This window comes from Nanorana parkeri, unplaced genomic scaffold (assembly GCF_000935625.1).
Source record: "Nanorana parkeri isolate BGI_ZX_2015 unplaced genomic scaffold, ASM93562v1 scaffold48, whole genome shotgun sequence".
NCBI lineage: Eukaryota > Metazoa > Chordata > Amphibia > Anura > Dicroglossidae > Nanorana > Nanorana parkeri.
The window spans coordinates 1,532,610-1,551,612 of NW_017306316.1; the positions used below are offsets into that span (position 1 = coordinate 1,532,610).

Below are 19,003 nucleotides of genomic sequence, written 5' to 3' on the forward strand. Positions count from 1 at the left end.
ATATCCAGCACATTTTCAAAGAGCTTTCTGTAACCAACTAATATTTCTATGAAAACACAATGGCTTGTGGGACAGATGCCTGAGATAATTCAGAGATCCGATTACTGGACTTTTCCAACCTTACATCTATTGTCTAAACTTGGAACAAACAGAGTTAATCCTGAGTGACACTATAAAAAGATGATCTCTATGGCTTCAGCTGGCTTGATAGTTGGGCACGAGGGAGCAGCAAGACTATGGTAACGTGATTCCCATCTTTATCATAATGTTGGTTAATTTACTATTGTATTTAACTGCAAAATTTGTAATAGTTTTTAATTTATTATAATTTTTACATTTTTTATTTTATTGTGGTGCCGATGAAACAATAAAGCGCTGTGCAAACTGTTGGCGCTATATAAATCCTGTATAAGAATAATAATTAGGGATGCTCAGATACCAAGTACTGTACTCGGTACAAGTACATGTACAGATACTTTTCCAGCTCCAAGACTAGACTAGAGAAAAATTTAAAAATTAGGAGGCAGCTGTCATTTGTAAGGAGCATACAGAGCTCCTGGGATTTGTACATCTCTGTTTTAATGTATGATTTGTTTTTTTATAAATATAATTAAGAGATGCACCGATACAATTTTTTTCAAGTACTAGTACTGATACTTGTCCAAGTACTCACAGATACAAGTACTGATACATTTTTCTTTATTGTCATGTGACAGTTTTTCTAAAACAATACAGACTAATGATTTCAGGACAGTGGTGGAGCGCCAGAGCCAGGTCCCAGCTGCAACCGCTGCAACCCTGGTAGTTCTTATGAAAATGCCTAGTATCGGCACTGGTATCTGAACTGGTATCTGAACATCCCTAATAATAATAATTATTGTAGATCTTAAAGGAAGATGGGAAAATTTGGAGATTATATATTGGGTTGTATGGGTGGCAACTAGCACATATATTCTTTATCAAGTACAGCATCATTCCACCTTTTTGGTAAATTTGATGGTGGATGCTGGTGTTGAAAAAAGTATTAGTTCCCTGTTTTGTTCTGATATGCTTGTACAGGGTCTGCCAAAAGGGAAAATGGGGGAACTGTACACACTGTACATGAGTTCTATAGAGAGAACAATATAGTAATGTAGGTAACTGTAGGGTAATCTCTAGCAATAGTTATCTCCAGTTTGGCACAATGATTACAGCAAACATTATGGAACAAGATGCAAAATACTGATCATAAAAACGTGTTGTTTTTTGCTGTTCTGCCTTTTATGAAAAGTTTTTTTATGATTCAGGTAGATGTAGGATTGGAGATTAGACATTCTGGAGCATTAGGTATAATACAGAATTATATACTGTAAACTACCAGAAAAAAACATGGAATAAGTGGAAATATTGCATAGAGCAGACAGTTTGGTTCCAGATAATATTTTTGCAGCACACGTTTGAAAATAAAAGCTAGGAGCTGATTATTTAATGGGCAAATCATCCGGTTTCTTTCTATTTTTCTACAAATCTTATAGAACAAGGCATTTGCCAGTATGGGGTTCAGTGGACAATTAGCCCTCATTCACACTAGAAACGGCCAGCACATACAGCTGCGTGCACAGCCGTATCGGACAGCTCCCGGGAAGGACGGGTGCTGCGGGGGAACTATGCGGCCATACGCCCCCCTACGCTCACCTCAAGTGCAGGTCCGTATGGGTGCATGTGTCCTGGCTCGGATGTAGACAGGATCCATCCTGTCATACGCTCACCCGCACGGACGTGCAGGGTGGGTGAGCATAATGCGGCGTACGGCCACGTAGTCCCGTAGAGAAGGACAGGGGCTCCGTGTGAATGAGTCCTTAGTGTTGTGCTGCCAAAGATACAGTATCATCAGTTAGAATATCAATATAGGAAATTATGGAAATGTTTCTTCTCACATTAAACACTCTAGCAAAATCACTGAAATCACTGTTGATATGTATCAGCAGCATCAAGCAAATTGCTCTATGGGGTCGGTGCCATTGTGTTTTATTGACCATAAGTGAAGGAGACCCTGTCAATCTCACACTGGTAAAAATCAAAAGTAGAAGAGCATAGCTATCAGATAAGTGGTTCTCAACCTGTGTAACTTCAGGACGCACATTTGTCCTTGGTCATTAAGTCGCGACTCAAGGCTCTGGAACGCATGGCATTGCAGTACCACGTGTTCCAGTGTGGACAATTGAACTCTGGGCGGGAGGTGCATTTGGGTTGCCATTCGAATGAATGGCAATGCAACACATCTCACACACCAGAATGTGTGGTAGGTGCGAATGCATGGTAAGGTGCATTAATCACATGGGGCTGTGCGATTAATGCACTGCACTAGTGTGAACGGGCCCTCAAAAACACCAGGCTTAGCATTGACGATGAAGCCTGATGAAGGGACCCTGTGCGGCCCCGAAAGCGCTTGTTTATCTGGAAGGAACTGCAAATAAATGAACATTTTGCTATCCTAAAAGGATTTGGTGTACTGGGGACTTTTCTACATATTGCTGATGTTTGCGCCGCCATCCACAGTCACTGCGAGCACCCACCCCATTACAAGGGCCTTTCGGTAAGTGCAAAAAGTAAAAGTGTTTATTTTCACTCCATTCCAGGCACCTTTACAGGGCATGCGACAAAGCTGTAAGCAATGCGCATATAGATGGAGCTCCCTCGTGGCCATACCCCCAGCCCACCCCACCCCACCTCAAGCTGACATTTGGCACCATATTTTGAATGGCTGCTCAGCGCGAGAACCGACAGTGCTATGCTAGGGGGGAGCTGAGGAGCCTCTCGTGTAGCGCAGTGGAAGGCACGCGGTGACCCACTGAACACGTGGTTGCGACACACTTTTGGATCCTGACCCACCAGTTGAGAACCACGTTTTTAGAGGATAGTCTTATGTGGGGAAATGATTCAACCACCAAAATATATACTTACTTAAACATGTATGCTGAATGTAGGGGAGCAAGAAAAATGGAGTGCCAACTGCCAATGCCAACTTAATCCCTGAAAAACCAGGAGTGATCATCTACAAATATCCAGCACAGCTGATTATTAGGGGCCTTGTCACACTAGCGGTCCTTTCATCCACGACAAGCCACCAGCAACAGGATCACTTAGTAGAACACTTACCTGCTTCTATAGTATTGCTACCTCATTTGTGATGTGATAATAGTCACTTGATCTGGCTGTAATCAATTTGGTCAGGTGACATCTCATGTCTAGGCAAACTTTAAATTAATTGATTGATTGGTGAAAACATCCCACATGCAACCGAGCCCTGAAACTGCATGAATGAATGCAAGCAGCACAGAGAGGTTCATCCAGGCATATGAGTGTGATGTATACTAGCAATCAATCAGAGTTGTCGCATAAACATACTCTATCATGTTTTTGCATGACTGCATACCTGTACCAAGGTAAACAACTGTATTAAACAATATAATTTAAGCTTCATGCCAAGGTGCTTCAAGCTCAGCAAAGCTGAATGCTGCCCAGGTCTGACTGATTTTGACAGACATTAGTTGGTTTAAGATGACTTCTGTTGAACTCTATTATAAGTCAGAGGACAAAAGAATGCAAAGGCCTGTAGCATGCATGCACTGATTATAGCACAGACTTCCAATGTATATATACACAGGAACCCCCATTTCCCATAGAGGTGAATTGAAGTTCAACACCTGCTAAGGCTTACAGACTTTTCTTATGATTTCATGAAAAAAATATCTAAATTCTGGCTTTTTTTTTTAGTTTTCATGTGTTGGCTTTGGGAACATTGATATTTCGGTTTAATATGGTTTATTAATACTTAGTTACTTTAATAAATGGTAGGAAAGCTATGAGCTACATCAATGTGTATACTTCTCTTTTCTCACTAATAGGATTCATACAATTTCGCAGGTGGAAAACGCACAATGTAAATTGATGACTGCCCTAAAAATGTTACCTATAATTATGAGTAATCACTTAATCAAGCCATCTTTCGCTGAGATGGTGTCTGGTGGTTAGTGGGATTTATTATGGATCAAAAATACAGCAAAAAATATAAATTGTGTTTGTTCTGCGTCAACAGGTTTTATTGAGCCCTACAGGGGATAACGTTGACATGCTAAGCATGTGATTTTGCAATGCTCCACAATGCAACTGATGATATGCAATTTTTAAAATTAAAAAACTGATCTCATATTTTGATCGCCAACAACCAGCAATTACATACCTAATAACATGGATGATATCACCTGGCAAGTCACATAGCTTCCTGCTTCAGTTTTTACTGAATTAGTTCACATTGTGTTGGTTGTATGCACCTTCAGACTGGGTCAGAACAGCTGAAGTGTGAAGGAACGAGCACTTAAATGGTTCCTAAATATATGAGCTTCATTGTCACTCAAATAGAACATGGCAATCATTTTTTTCTTCTCAACAGGAATGCAGGTTCCTACACTTGCCCATTATGTATATCCCATTGGGACAGGTTTCTGCACCTACTATATTGTTTTTGGGCACAGAAATCGGAGCCCTTTGGGAAGGGATCAGTCTCTTCAAAAGGTTGAAGTCACAGATGAGGTGTCATACAATACTCTATACAAGTTTTGTTGGAGCCACCATGGATAATACTACCAATGGTTGCCCCTGTGCTTGGTGTATATTTGAATAACTATTGGCAGCTATTGTCCCCGCTATTGGCCATTGTTAGAAATAACTGAGAATTATTTATGGAGTTAAAATGACATTAAACCCTCCCAACTTAAATGATACCTCTTGATCCGATCATCCTCTTCCTTCCACTTGTTTCCAGCAGTCCCTCCAGCACTGGTGCGGGTCTCTGAACCGGAGCAGACTGCTGTCTCTTCCTGTCCCACAGAGTCTGTCCAGCGTGCACGCTCATGGCTGCGTGCATTCACTTCTACTCTTTCTCTCCTCTTCTCCACGCCGGTGACATGGACTGCGCATGCGCCCGCACACATCATCTTCCTGCATGGCCGTTAGGGACCTGTGTACTGCAGCCAGAAGTGAGCAGCAGAGACAGAGGTAAGTATTTACGTGTTTGGTAACTTTTTTATGTTTTTTAATGTTTATACATATATCTACTGTTGCTAGCAGTAGATATACCGTATTTTTCGCTCCATATGACGCACTTTTCCCCCCCAAAAGGCGGGCAAAAATGCCTGTGCGTCTTATGGAGCGGATCCCTATCGCCCGACGCCGGGCGTACATTTATTCTGCTCCGGACAAGCAGAGCTAAATGTACAGTGGGAGCCGCTGCTCGTTTAATACAAGTGATCTAATCAGATCGCTTGTATCAAATCGAGCGGTGGCGGCGATCATGTCCGGGCCCCCCCGCCATGGGGGCGGGGGACCCGTGACCACGGCATAGGAGCTCACCATAGAGCCCGTAGAGCAGACAAAGAATGTCCGTTCTTCGTCTGCTCTGTGTGATCACTGAGACCGTGGCGCTGTAATCACAGCGCCACATGTCTCAACTGTCACTAACTACAGCTGTCATAGAACCCTACCCTCCCTGCGTCCTATGGTCAGGTGCGCCTTATAGAGCGCAAAATGCGGTAAGTAAAAAAAAAAACAGAGACTTTAATTTTACTTTAACTGATTTATTGACTTTATTTAATAAAGAGTTGTAATTCTTAAATTATATCTAAAATAAATACTTTTTAAAAATCATTTTGGATAAAGAAGGGTCAGGTTTTTTTTGCCATCTGTGACCCATTTAGGAGATTTCCCCTCATTTCCTTATCTGTAGACACATTCAAATTGAGGGAAATGCTCTCTACAGCAGATATCACCAGGACCTCCCCAGAACATAGAGGGTAAATCTCCCCAACAAAGACTCGGGCAGCAAACAAACAAACTTGACAGTGGCCCTCACTCTTCCCCACGCTATCCAAAATGTAAAAAAATGACTGGCTTTAGATATACTTAGGTGTTAATTCTTAAGAGCAGTAACTCATTCCATTTAGAGCCTACCCTACGGAATTCATAGGATGGATTCTGATATGGGTTACGGCACTTAAGAGTAAGAACTCTTAATCACTAAAAATTTCAGTGGTACAGTATAATCCAGCGAAAACGAAATATGTAAATGTATGCAGGGAGAACCGCCTGCCAGCTCTGTGTTTTTAGTTTTTCATTCAGGCATAGCTGAAGTACAACACTCCATCCATTGTGTTAGTAACCAGATGATCTGAGAACCCCTGCTTGTGATTCATAAGAAGTATTTCCAAATACACCCACCTCAAGCTGCGTATGGTCTCTCACATACTAAAAGCCTAATAAAAAATGTCAGTACTAAGATGGCACTCAAAGCCACCAGTTTGAATGTGATATAGAAAGCCGACAGAGGAGGTTACATAGCATAGATTTCAGGAAATATACTTCTACTGACTCTGTGAGTCAATCTACAGGTTCTTTCTGCAGTGGATTAGGGAAAACTCAGATAACAGTAAGTAGAGAGTAGCTTCTGTCTTCAGCACAGTTGTAGTTTTTGCTGGATAGCATTGGTTGCTCCACAACTGCTTTCACTTATTGACTGGAGTTTAACTATATAGTAGCTATATATACACACATATAAGGGAACCGTTTTATTTGCCAAAGGATTTGTATTTATCCTAATTCAGTTCTGAAATTTGAATAAACAGGCAGGACAGGAAACCTGATTTGTTTTTGCTTCAATTAAGCAACGCTTACAGGTCTTGCGTCTTACCCAGACTGTGACTGGACAGTAAAAGGAAAAGTAGCAGACTGATGAGCTATTCTCTCTGTCACTCTGTTATCCCCACTATCAGCATGTCTCTGGTTACTACATAAAAACTACAATACTGCTGACTGGCTGCTGGTGCTGCTTCTCCCTCTCACAATCTGAGCTCTGCTGTTCAAGGACTACAAGAGACAGATTGGCCAAATTCAGGTATTAAAACACATTTAAGGCCCAACTCCTGGGAAATTAAAAGTTTTCCCTTGCAGTGGGGCTTAGTTTCCCATTTATGCCTAGAGGAGAGAAAAACGCTGTTTTTCTTACCTGATCCCCGCTCCCACCGGCTCTCATTGGGGCTGCTATATAGATCCCTGCAGGCTTTTCTCCCCTTGTCTCTGGCAGTCTAAGGACGGTGATCTCATCAAGTACAATGAAGGGACCATAGCTCTGCATTGCATAAGAGGACATTGATAGACAGTCCACAACCAGAATGCAGGGGGAGAAAAGGAGAGCACTAACTTCCAAGTGAGCGAGGATCAGGTAAGTGAAACAGCTTTTTCTTGTCCCCCCAGGCATAAATGAGCAGAAAACCTTTGCAGTGCGGGTACTGCCGCTCTACAAGGGAAAACTTTTAATTTCCCTAAAGTTGGGCTTTCTTGATATATTATTGATTTACAGAACTGTATTCATTTGCATCTTTACTATCTTCCTAGAGTTTAGATTTTCGAGGAAGTCATGTGAGAATAATGGAGGTTGTCATTACTGAACGCTCCTTTTGAGAATGCTAGTTCCTTGGCTGTTATGCTGATGCTTTGGCTTTAATGCTTTCTAAATCACTAACACTCCTGACCACCCCCTAAACACCTCTTCCACCACTACCACAACTTACCTGAATCACTTGGATCTTCTCCCCGCAGGCTGCCCCAATGCACAGCCACATACTCCATTCAAAGATCTATTTACAGGATCTGTGATTGAAGAGACTACAAATCCTGTCTGCCACTGTGCCAGGGACTTCTCAGTAGTTCTCAGTGGAGTACAAGTCAGGTGATATCACCACACTTGTAGTCCATTCATTCTTTTTCTATCCCATAACTGAAAGTGCATACTGTGGTACAGACAGGGACTGGGAAGAAGAGCATGCAGGAGCCAGAGCATTACACCTGTGATCCACTGATCACAATTACAGTGCTTTGCAGGCTCAAAAGCAAAAAAATACTATCCCTTTAAATTACTTGTCAGACACAGCCAGGCAATTAGTATATTCCCCTGTGACAGTGTCATTTTTAACTATTTAAAGTAAAAATTTGCCTTGACCTGGAGTGCCTCATTCTATTGCTAACTGAATTTTCCCTTTTGAGTCAAAAATAATAAAGTGATGTTTTTATTTTATTTCCAGCCCTAGCGCAGATGGATGGAAATGAGTAAAAGTTGAAGTATAAAATAAGTGTATTTGTCTTAGCATTAGAAGGATGTGGAAAAAAAGCTGATAATTGTTTTTTAATCCTCTAGAAATGTTCAAGTAGTAATTATGTCAAATGATCTCTGCTGGGAATTTGTTCTTTCTGATGTCTGAAGGCATTCTTCAATATTACTGAAATGTTGAAGGCATCGTAATATTTCAAATGCTTGGTAAATCTACTTTCAAAGGATTAGTCCACACAAAGGCAGCAGAGTGAAAATAATTACACGTTTAGCTTGAGCTGTTGGATACTGACAAACAGTAATGACGTGCGCAAAGATAGACCACACAAATTTACTGAGCAGAGACTGTGTTATTTTAACTAGAACACTGGAATGTAACTGAGGGTGACATAAAAGTATTCCTCTATTTTTATATTCCAGTGAGTCCGGGGAGGGTTTATTGGGCTTGGCGACACTGTGTAGTGAGCTGTGTATGCAGGAGAATTTTGGGGGCAGTGATTCATGAGTCTGAAAATAGATGCTCTTCTGATAAACTGTCTGGAATCTACCACCTGAACTGAGAAATCAACATGTCCCTGTAAAAATACTTCTTGCGAGTTAGCAGGAATTATCTAAGAACTGCTTGATTTTTCCATCAGGATTACAGGCAGTCTGCAGCATCTTTGGCTTTAGAAAATTTGTGAACAGATTGTCAGGAGGGCAAGGAGCACTTGGTTTAACAAAATGTGCATATCTGCAGTTTCCCACCGAGACTCGCTCCTTCATAACAAACGTGCCGTTTGTCACTAAAAATTGTGATCATAGAACAATGGCACACTGACCATGGAATCACAGAACAATAGTACACTTACTTTGGAATCACAGAGCAATGACAAACTGACCTTAGAATCAAAGAACAATGAAACACTGACCTTGTAATTATAGAACAATATCACATTGACCATGGAATCACAGGGCAACGACACACTAACCTTGGAATCACAGAGCAATAACACACTGACCTTGTAATTATAGGACAATGTCACATTGACCATGGAATCACAGAGCAATGACACGCTGACCTTGTAATTATAGAACAATGTCACATTGACCATGGAATCACAGAGCAACGACACATTGACCTTGGAATCACAGAGCAATAACACACTGACCTTGGAATTATAGAACAATGTCACATTGACCATGGGATCACAGAGCAATCACACGTTGACCTTAGAATCACAGAGCAATAACACACTGACCTTGTAATTATAGAACAATGTCAAATTGATCATGGAATCACAGAACAATGTCACACTGACCTTGAAATCACAGAACAACGCCATACAGACGTTGGCATCACCGAACGATGTCACACTGATCTTGGAATCATAGAACAACATTACACTGACCTTAGAATTACAGAACGATGTCCCACTGACCTTGGAATCACATTACAACATCACTCTGAGCTTGTAATCACAGAAAAAGGGCAAACTGACCTTGTAATCACAGAGCAATGTCATACTGACCTTGAAATCACAGAACAATGACATCCTGACCTTTGAACACAGGACAGGACAGTTTGGCTTCACATGTATTTGCAAATGCATGGAACAATATTCTCTGCTTTTAACATAAAAGAGGGATGAGCTCAGGGGCGTACTAGAAATGACAGGGCCTCAGGGCAGGGCAAAATTTTGTATGGGGCCCCCGTGATTTCTAGTTATACCCCTTGCATACCCCAGTCGCTGATGGGTCCTGCCTCCTTCTTCGTCACCGGGCCACGCCTCCTCCCCTGCTGCCGACCACGGGCCCCGCCTCCTCCTCCACTGCCGCTGCTGGCTCTCATTGACTCTGTGGAGAGGAACGCGCTGCTGCACAGATTACTGTCAGTGAACTGAACTGAATCTGAACAGCGGCATGTTCGTCTTCAGCCGCCAGTAAAAGCCACCAGCAGAGGATCCCATAGCGACCCAGGTGGCCCGCACAGAATATGGCTGGGCCCCACTGTGTCCCGGGCCAAAAAGAAAGATCTTGGATCCAATCAGGGTGGTTAAAGAAGCAAACAGCATGGCTTAATGGTAATTCTGAGCAGAAACACAGAAGAGATCAGGATCACCCGTGTGATAAAAGATAACATTTATTACTAAAAGAAAGGAATGCATGGACTCATAGAAGTAGACTGCAAAGGAACATGTTAAAGCAACCCATCCTGGCCAGCAATCGGGTAGAGGAGGGTATTAACAGTGATGGAGAAGCACAGTATGCAGAGTGGCAGTAGAAGCGCCCTCCAGTTGTGCAGCTCAGCGTCTGTGAAGCAGTGGCTCCAGCAAGTGTCTCCTTACGGCAGTGGTCGCTAGGCTACCCATTTTGGACTGCGCCTTTTGTCAAGCCTTACGGCAGAAAAGAAAAGTCTTTAAATCTAATTTATAGTTAGCCCGTCAATTATAAAAACCTTGGCTACTATTTTTTTTATAATTATTGGGGTATTCTTCCTTTTTTGTAGATTATAAATTTAGCTTGGGGGGATTAGAGTGCATTAGGCAGTGGTAGCTGACTAGTCTATTCAAGAGCTGCCTTTTTTTCACAGCACCTCACTGCACCCTTTGAAGAAAAAAACAACTTGTAAAAACAGTGCACACAGAGCCACACCCAAACCTCATGTGCACCACAACTAATACACAACTAATAAAACAAATACCCAAATAGAGTTTGACTTTTTTTAGTTAAAAACTTATATACACATTTTGTTTTATTATATCAGTAAGGCCCTTTCTGACATGGAATGTACAGCAGGTCAGGTAGTACTTTAATTCCATATTGGGTCACCTCTAGTCAGTGCTACATCCTTGACAGCCAGTAGTCCACTGGAATGAACGGTTGTAAACATTTTAGTTGCAGCATTGCCATCCCTGCTTGTGTAGGCTTGGTCAGGGCAGGGACAGCCTTAGGAGTTTAAAATAAAATGAAAAAAAGTAGAAAGGGGTAGTTTTTACCAGCTAGTATGAAGCAGTTGACATGCCAATCTGGCATACAGCAGCTAGGTGTGTGGGGAATTTGACTTTAGGGAAGGGCCGGCAAAAGGAAGAGGTGAAGGGGGGGGGGGGGGGAGGGGGGGGAGGGGGGGAGGTGAGGGGGGGGGGGAGAGTAGAGGGAGTAGGAGATGTAAGTAAAGGTGTAGGAGGAAAGAAAGGGGAAGAGGAGGAGTTTAAATTAGCAAGGTTCACTACCTACTACCTCCATGTGGCAGCATCTCTATTTCTCCTTTTAGGCTTACCTGTCATTTTTTTTTTTTAATGGTCCTTATTTGGGAAGGACAAGCAACCTATGGCCGTAGGATTCTACATTTAATTGTTGCTGTTGCCTGCCCATTTTCATGGCCATAAGCATACCCCCTCCATTTGCTACTGCCCCTGCAATGTGAAAGGGTGTGCAGTCTATGGCAGTAGGTTTTCCATATGAAGCTCTGCCTCCAGTGCCCTGACTGTAAGCAAATAAATAACAGTAAAACTACTGGTTGGTAAGTGTCTGGCAGTAGAACGATTATGATGGCAAACCTGAGGAATTGCAGACATGCCTGTCCTCTGTTGTGTGCAGCCCAACCACTGCATCAATACCAAAATAATAAAATACCCAAAAAATAAAATAAATAATATAAGTTAAAAAAACATATTGTGGCAGGGTATCTGACACTCTGAGGCAACCACGACTAGGAAATGTCCACTAGATTATATGGAAGGGGTTTCAGCACAAAGAACTTGGACAAAGTGGGGCTTGAACCACTGGACCTCGGGGTGGTTATGGTGCAGTTTCAGATGGAAGTTCCAGATGGCAGCTGATCTTCAACTGCATAGTACAGCTGTTGTACAATACTTGAGGGCATTGTCTATCAAGTACTACACTCTAATGTTTATTTCAATAAAAAAACCTGTTTCGTCTCACCTTCTTATATTGCAGCCTAACCAAGCTGCTTACATACTGTCCAGCCACTGAACAATATTTTTGGCTATTGTCTCTAAGATAGTGCACTATAAGTTTTACTACAAGAAAAAAACTGCCTTGTCTTTTTCTGTTTTCTGCCTATTCAAGAGCTCAGATACTGTCCTGAAGCTAGCCAATTTCTACCAAACACGTACCTGAAGTCTATATTTTGAATATTGTAGGAATAATTGGGCAACAAGAGATGGGAGGGGGTCCTTGATATGTGGGGGTTGTGGTTTTAAAGTGTTTTTGTACACACTTTTATGACATTTCATTGGCATGGCAGTGCAGAAAAAGGATTCTCATAAATTATACTATTAAACTGTTTTGACACTGACCAGTTTGTATGAAGTTGAGGGTTTTAGCTTTTTTTTTTTTTAAGAGTAAACTTTCCCATAACTTTTAGATCTGTTGTGGCAGCTACTTAGAATATTCGGTTATGGCCTATTACTGACGGATAAAAATATAGGAGGTGTCATGGCCAAACCTTTTTTTAAAGTTGAAATGCTGCTGCTGTATTTAAACCGAGCTAAAAGCCAAAAAAGCATACACGCATCTTCCAAGTATCTAAATTAAAGGACTGATGTCTTTTCCATGTTGTTGTTAGTTCCATTAAAAAGACCCTCAACCCGCCGTGCGTTATTTTTTTTTCTTTGCTTCATTATATGTCCACATTAGCCCTGAAAATTTCCAGAATTTAGTATCAAGATTTGCTTCCCCCATAGACTTTAATTTGGCTCACTGGTAAGTTTGGGTTTTTACAGATTTCTAGCAGTATTCAATTAACCATCCTTCCCTATTTTTAAATAACTAAAAATACTCAATGATATATGTTTTAGATATGATTTGCTATTTGCTAAATCTCTAAACTTAATGTACCAGGAGTACATCCTGGGGGAGTTGACCCACTGGCAGATAACTATTGTGTTATGTTCCACACATATTAAGCAGCAAAGGAAACATATTATTATTGGTGTGTCTTAAATATGTAATATATGTGAATTTCTGGAAGTAGCCAAACATTTTAAATGGTAACCTAAAAATAAGAAATTCCAGTACCACCTCATCATGAAGTATATATGGCAAACAAAAGTAACTCTGATAGCAGCAAACATATAGACAGCAAGAAGATACCACAATGTCTAGACTTGACACAACAAATTATTAGCAGGCTGATTCATACCAGCCAAGCAGCTGATATTTTGAACTAGATGATTTATTTGTCTTTGCAGTCACAGTAGGATGGTAATTCTGAAACTTTGATTTTCAGCCAGGTTACCACCCAATCCTCCCACATATAAACCCTTTCAAACATCCTTCCTTAATATGCAAGTTTATCGTTACCTTAGTCTCCATTAGTCCCATTCATGCTGCTTCGGTTGTAAGAAAAAGCAGCATGGGTGGGGTAGCAGAAGACTACCACCACTTCCAGACCTCCGGAGCTATTCATGTTGCTCTAACCTTTGCTCTCAGAGTGCCAGACCAAAGACAAGCTACATATACAAATGTCTGGGGAGCAGTGATCATATTTCACAGTCCTTTCTTGTGTGGCAATTGTTTCCACATCACTGAATGGCATATCTACTGTCACATGCAACCTAGGTAGAGAAAGAATATGTTGTAGACATGTAGATACATAATTGGGGATTTCAATTTGAAAAACCATCACACGCGCAGATGTTAGGCCGATGATGCCAAATTCTTTCTCCTCATCCATCCCCTCCTTGTCATCGCAGTGGCTCATACTTGGCTGCATTGCTCTGGGCTCCACAAGCAGTTAAAAAAAGACAACAATGTTTTTTTTGAAACATTAATACTAGAGTGTGCCCACTGAAACTATAAAGTGTATTTTTTCAGTGACCCTTTATGAGTAGTGGAAACATTAACAGACCTCCCTCATACTGAAGCCTTTAAAATGATTTTACTCATAAGCAGATTTCAAGCCAAAGCTCCTCCTGCAGATGTTGAGCAATAATAAGACTTTGGGAGAACATTATCCAATAAACTGAAACCACCCTCAATGATTCTCATCGTTTAGAGATTAGGAGTATCATGGGGAGACATTGAGGCTCTTGGATGCATGAGAATGTTAAGACACACCCTGATCCAATGCTCTTTTTATGTGTTATCTTAATTTATGTTATTTAATAAGCATGTTTAATTTAACAGAGTTATCCTGTGACTCAAATGACACATGATGCTTGTCTTGTATTACTGATAAAAGATATCAATATTTACAGTTTCATTTGAATTATTTACAATTGAGCAGTGCATCCAGAGTGAGTAGTAGTTGAACTTTGCACCGCTGTGTAAGTGGTTCATTATTAAAAGGAAAGTTGTTGACACAAAGTGTTCACAGAGACAGCTGAAATCACAGAGCGTGTGTGTTCTACACATGACTTGGGATAGTTGCTGGTGTCAATATCTGAGCGTATAGCGGCTAAAGTACGGGGGTGTGAAAAAGGTTGCTTTAGGAATTTTAATGGTACATCTGTGAAATTGTAAACCATAAAATCTTTCTGAACTGAGTATTATGTATTAATATTTTCAATCATATTTTATATTCCTGCTTGGAGAAAGTATTACTAATTGATAAGTAGTCAGTTAATAAACAGGAAACATAGAGAGACATTTCTTCTAGGCAATTATGAGATGTGCCCATCCTCAAAACGATCAACTAGGCACTGCTATGAGCAACAACCTTCACTCCTGACATGTGTGACTTTTTGTATCAGGCATGGATGTTGAACGGTATCCTTCCCTCTAATCACATTATTTAGACTATTCCAGCATCCGCTACCTGGAGTGTTGTGCTAGAGAGTAGAGAAGCAGAAGTTATCATCTAATACTTTACTGACTTGGGAACATCATTTGCTGAATGGTATTGTTCTGCTGCAGTGATGGTGTTATTGCTTTTATCTTTGGCAAAGGGCTTCATCGGGCATAAAATTGATAATCTGACTGGCTGTTCCAGAAAGCAAGTATACATGTAGTATATGTTACATGTTAGGCAGTTGTAAGCAGTGCTGGAAACACTTGTAAATATTACAGTGGTAATGTATACCTGTGATGCCTTTTTTTTTTAAAGGAGTTTTTCACTTTAAAGGTGAACTCCAGGCAAACAGCTAAACACAGATTAAATACACATGTGGAAGCTGTTTCTCCTTCCAAAGCATTTAAATATTTGCCCATCCATTCCTGAGATTTACACAGCCCCCTCACACAGCACAGGCAGGTAGATTATACTTAAAGTTTAGGAATACAGTGGCATGGTACCCTAGTCTCCTCCAAGTTACCAGAGGTAGTGTGTAACAAGACCTTCCAAGACTTTGCAAGATAGAAGGGTTGGCTAAGTTACTGCATGGCATGTTACCTGAACAGTTATTCTAGTTATTAGCACCATTTAGTATTACCAGTGTACTGTAGTACACTGGTAACACTAAATTACCTTGACTGTCTGCGCATTTAAAGTGTGATACATTGCTAGAGGAATCAGAGATTCTATGAAAAGAAAGCCTGTGATATCAGATCAAAAGTTGGTGTAAACTCCATGATACTACTTTATACCCCTAGAAGCATATAAAGAGAGAGTGAAAATAGGTAGCAGTCTTTGATAACAGCTGTTCCTTGTGTTCTGCTGGATTCTAATGTGCAATTGCAAGCTGTCAGTCAAAACTGTAGTACATAACCAGTAGACTCCCCTTTTGGAAATGCACAGTATTTATCTCTTTAGAGAACACAACCTCAAATTTGCATTCATAACCAAATTTGGTAAGTTCAAAAGCGTAGAAATGTGCCAAGAATGGATGGTACAGGTGTAGTTAGTCCTTCCTGCATATGACTTAGTTGCCAAATTGCAAGTCCCGGCCTACTTGAGTTTATTATCTTGTTGCTTAGAGATTAAATAAACCTTGTTGTCAGACCATTCATGTCAACAAAAATCTTACCATAGATTATATGTGCCTTTAATGTAGTTTAGGCATGTTAGGTATGGCCATCTTGGAAGTGATATCTGCAGACATATAGCTGTCATTGAAGTGATCCTCTAATAAATTCTCCTACTCCGGCAGCCGCATAAAAGGTTATGTAGGTAGATAAGGGGAAGGGTGAAGGAGCTGGGCCAGCATAGACCGTAATTAGACACTCTCAGAAGAGCAGGGAGGCTATGATGTGCTAAGATGGAGGGGAATGCTGGGGAATTGATTCTTCTGGGACCTGGATTATTGTTTGGAAGTTATTATATGTTTGGAAGTACAGATATTGACTATGCACTTATTTTTATCTTCTTTTTTTAGTCTCCCAAGAAAGCAAAAAAGAGGGCAGATGGAGCAGGTTCAAATGTCTTTTCCATGTTCGATCAAAGCCAAATACAGGAATTTAAAGAGGTAGAGTATTGCTCACTTGACATGAAATGTGGTTTGCTTTGTATATGACACCTTTAAAGGTACATTCCAGTAACAGTTAAATTGTAAACCTTGAGATGTATACAGGTTGCAGGATGTATACAGGATAGATGTAGTACACAAGTTTATTCTGTTCTGTCTAGTTTGTTGTTAATGTGGGAATCCTAAAACACACGTACACGGGTGAATACACACTGCAGGCTACTTGCATACCTCCCAACTGTCCCTCATATAGAACTAAATCCCTCTGTCCCTCTTTCCTCCTCTATTGTCCCTCTGGTCTGATGTCTATAAAAGGTTCCATTTAACTACCACAAGTATTAATCTGCAACTAAAACCTTCATTCTATCTCCAAAAGGCACAGTGCAGCTTTTATAAAAATAAAAAATAAAATAAATGCACACATAGTAATACATGAAAAAAATGCATTGTAGCCGGAAAAGCATTGCCACTGTGGATCAGTGGATCATGGCTGCAATGCTCAGGCTCCTGCAGACTCTTTTTCCAAGCCCATGTCTGTATCACGGTATGGATTTTCAGTTAAGGGATGGGAGCAAGTATCAATAAACTACAAGTATGGTGCCGTCACCATACTAATAGACCCTCTGTTGCGGTGGCAGATGGGACTTCATTCACAGATCCTGTCAAAGAATCTGTAAATGGATGACGTGGCTGTGCAGGCAGAGCCTGGCACAATTATGCCAAATTCAAAAAAGTTACAGAAGCCTGCAGGGGGAAGAACCCCTTTAGTCAGGTAAATGTATGTGTGTGTGTGTGGGGGGGGGGGGGGGGGCAGGTTAGGGGTAGGCTACATGACCATGTTCACACACTTAATGGTTCGAGTTCAAGCAGTGTGTTGGCCACGGCTGGATATCAATTTTGCAGCCCCTAGGCAGGTTCTCTTACTTATGACGAAATGATTGTCTGCCTATCCATAAAATTATAGTTTGATCGGGAAAAGACTGCATGTTCCTAAACGGTGTGCAGCAAGTTGCACATACAGTACCCCCTGGCTAACTGTTCTCAGGGGAAAAAAAACAATCGTCCAAAATTGATTGCTCCGCTGATTTTTCCCTTGAGATCGAAATTCAGATTGTCTACTCAGTACATACACATGTATGATCTTCCTAAATGGCATTTCATGTTTATAAACTCCTTTATTCTTTTCTATAAGTAATCAAAGGAATGAGTTGGTAGTGGCAGGTTGGGCCACCTTTGCTGCAAACATCATCCATAATCACAGATCTTTTGTCTGCATGACTTTGCATACATCATAAGAAGACATGTGTATTTTTATTGCCATATAATTTGTCATATATCATATCTAAAGTACACATAGGAAAGTGAGAGGATAATACAAAGAGCAGCTGTCTTCCAGCCCCCCTTACATTTCTTCATCCTAGGCAGGTGCAGAGTTAGGCTATTCTTCAATATCAACGTCTGGGAGCTGCTAGAAGCTTGATATAGCAACACTTACTTACCAGTTAACTGGCTTTCCTTCGTAAGAATATTGTCACAAAGTCACACTCAATGCAGCCATCCCTGGAGTAAATGCTGGATTGATTTTTTAAAAAGCAAAACCCTTCATCCTTTTCAGATCAGCCCCTATATTATACATTGATGCTAGAGCCAACATTTTGTTGACTTGATAGTGCTAAAGGCGGTGAGCATTTGTACATTCCTTTCTGTCGTATGCAGGAAAAAGTAGACAACTTTTACAACCACGTATTGACAGTATTGCATTTTAATCTCCTTTCCCCCAACCTCCCATACAGAGTTAACATTGGCTGTATCTAATCATGTATTGGAAGCCATCCAACTTCATATTGTGCGTATTAATTTAGTTCACGGAACTAGGGGTGGGTTAATTGTATTTTAATTAAACCCCTTGTCAAGATTCATTAGCATACTAAACGTGTGTAATTCACAGAGGCTTTGTTTGTTGCTTATTTTTAACTGAAAGTGAAATGTGTCACAGGCTGTAAGCGAAGATCAGAGAGGATGGGAGATCCTGCGGATCTAACTAATGCTGTGCTGTTTCCTTGTCACCAGGCCTTCACCATTATGGACCAGAACAGAGATGGCTTCATTGATAAAGGAGACCTGAGAGACACATTCGCTGCTCTGGGTAAAGAAAAATAAAAGTGATATCTAAATCAAATTCACATGCTCAAGTATGTAGGAAATGATTATACTTAAACCGAAGCTGCGTGAGTCAAAGGAGATATGTCAAGTGCAGTCAGCCAAAAGGGAAGTCTGCCAAACTGATTTAATGTGATCCTCTTGTTTATGGGTTTGGAGCCATTAGGAGTTTAGTGAAGGGCAATCGCTTTCAATATATATGATTGTATGTGTGCAGGAATGTTAACCTTCATAAAAACACACACTCACCTCTAAATGAATATACAGTATATATGTAAATGGGTTTACAATCTCGTTTTTTTTACATCTTATATATGTATATATGTGTGTGTGTGTGTGTATATATATATATATA

At 40.8% G+C, this 19,003-nt stretch overlaps 1 protein-coding gene across 1 annotated transcript in view; it reads left to right on the forward strand.

The window, feature by feature from the left end:
• The first annotated feature begins 204 nt into the window (after nucleotides 1-204).
• The window catches only part of MYL10 (myosin light chain 10), a 40,897-nt gene continuing 22,098 nt past the window's right edge, over nucleotides 205-19,003 (forward strand). Inside the window, exons 1-3 of the mRNA XM_018573665.1 lie at nucleotides 205-239; nucleotides 16,399-16,488; nucleotides 18,559-18,634. Coding sequence (XP_018429167.1) covers nucleotides 237-239; nucleotides 16,399-16,488; nucleotides 18,559-18,634 — 169 coding nt within the window. The 5' untranslated portion in view covers nucleotides 205-236. The remainder of the gene's footprint in view (nucleotides 240-16,398; nucleotides 16,489-18,558; nucleotides 18,635-19,003) is intronic.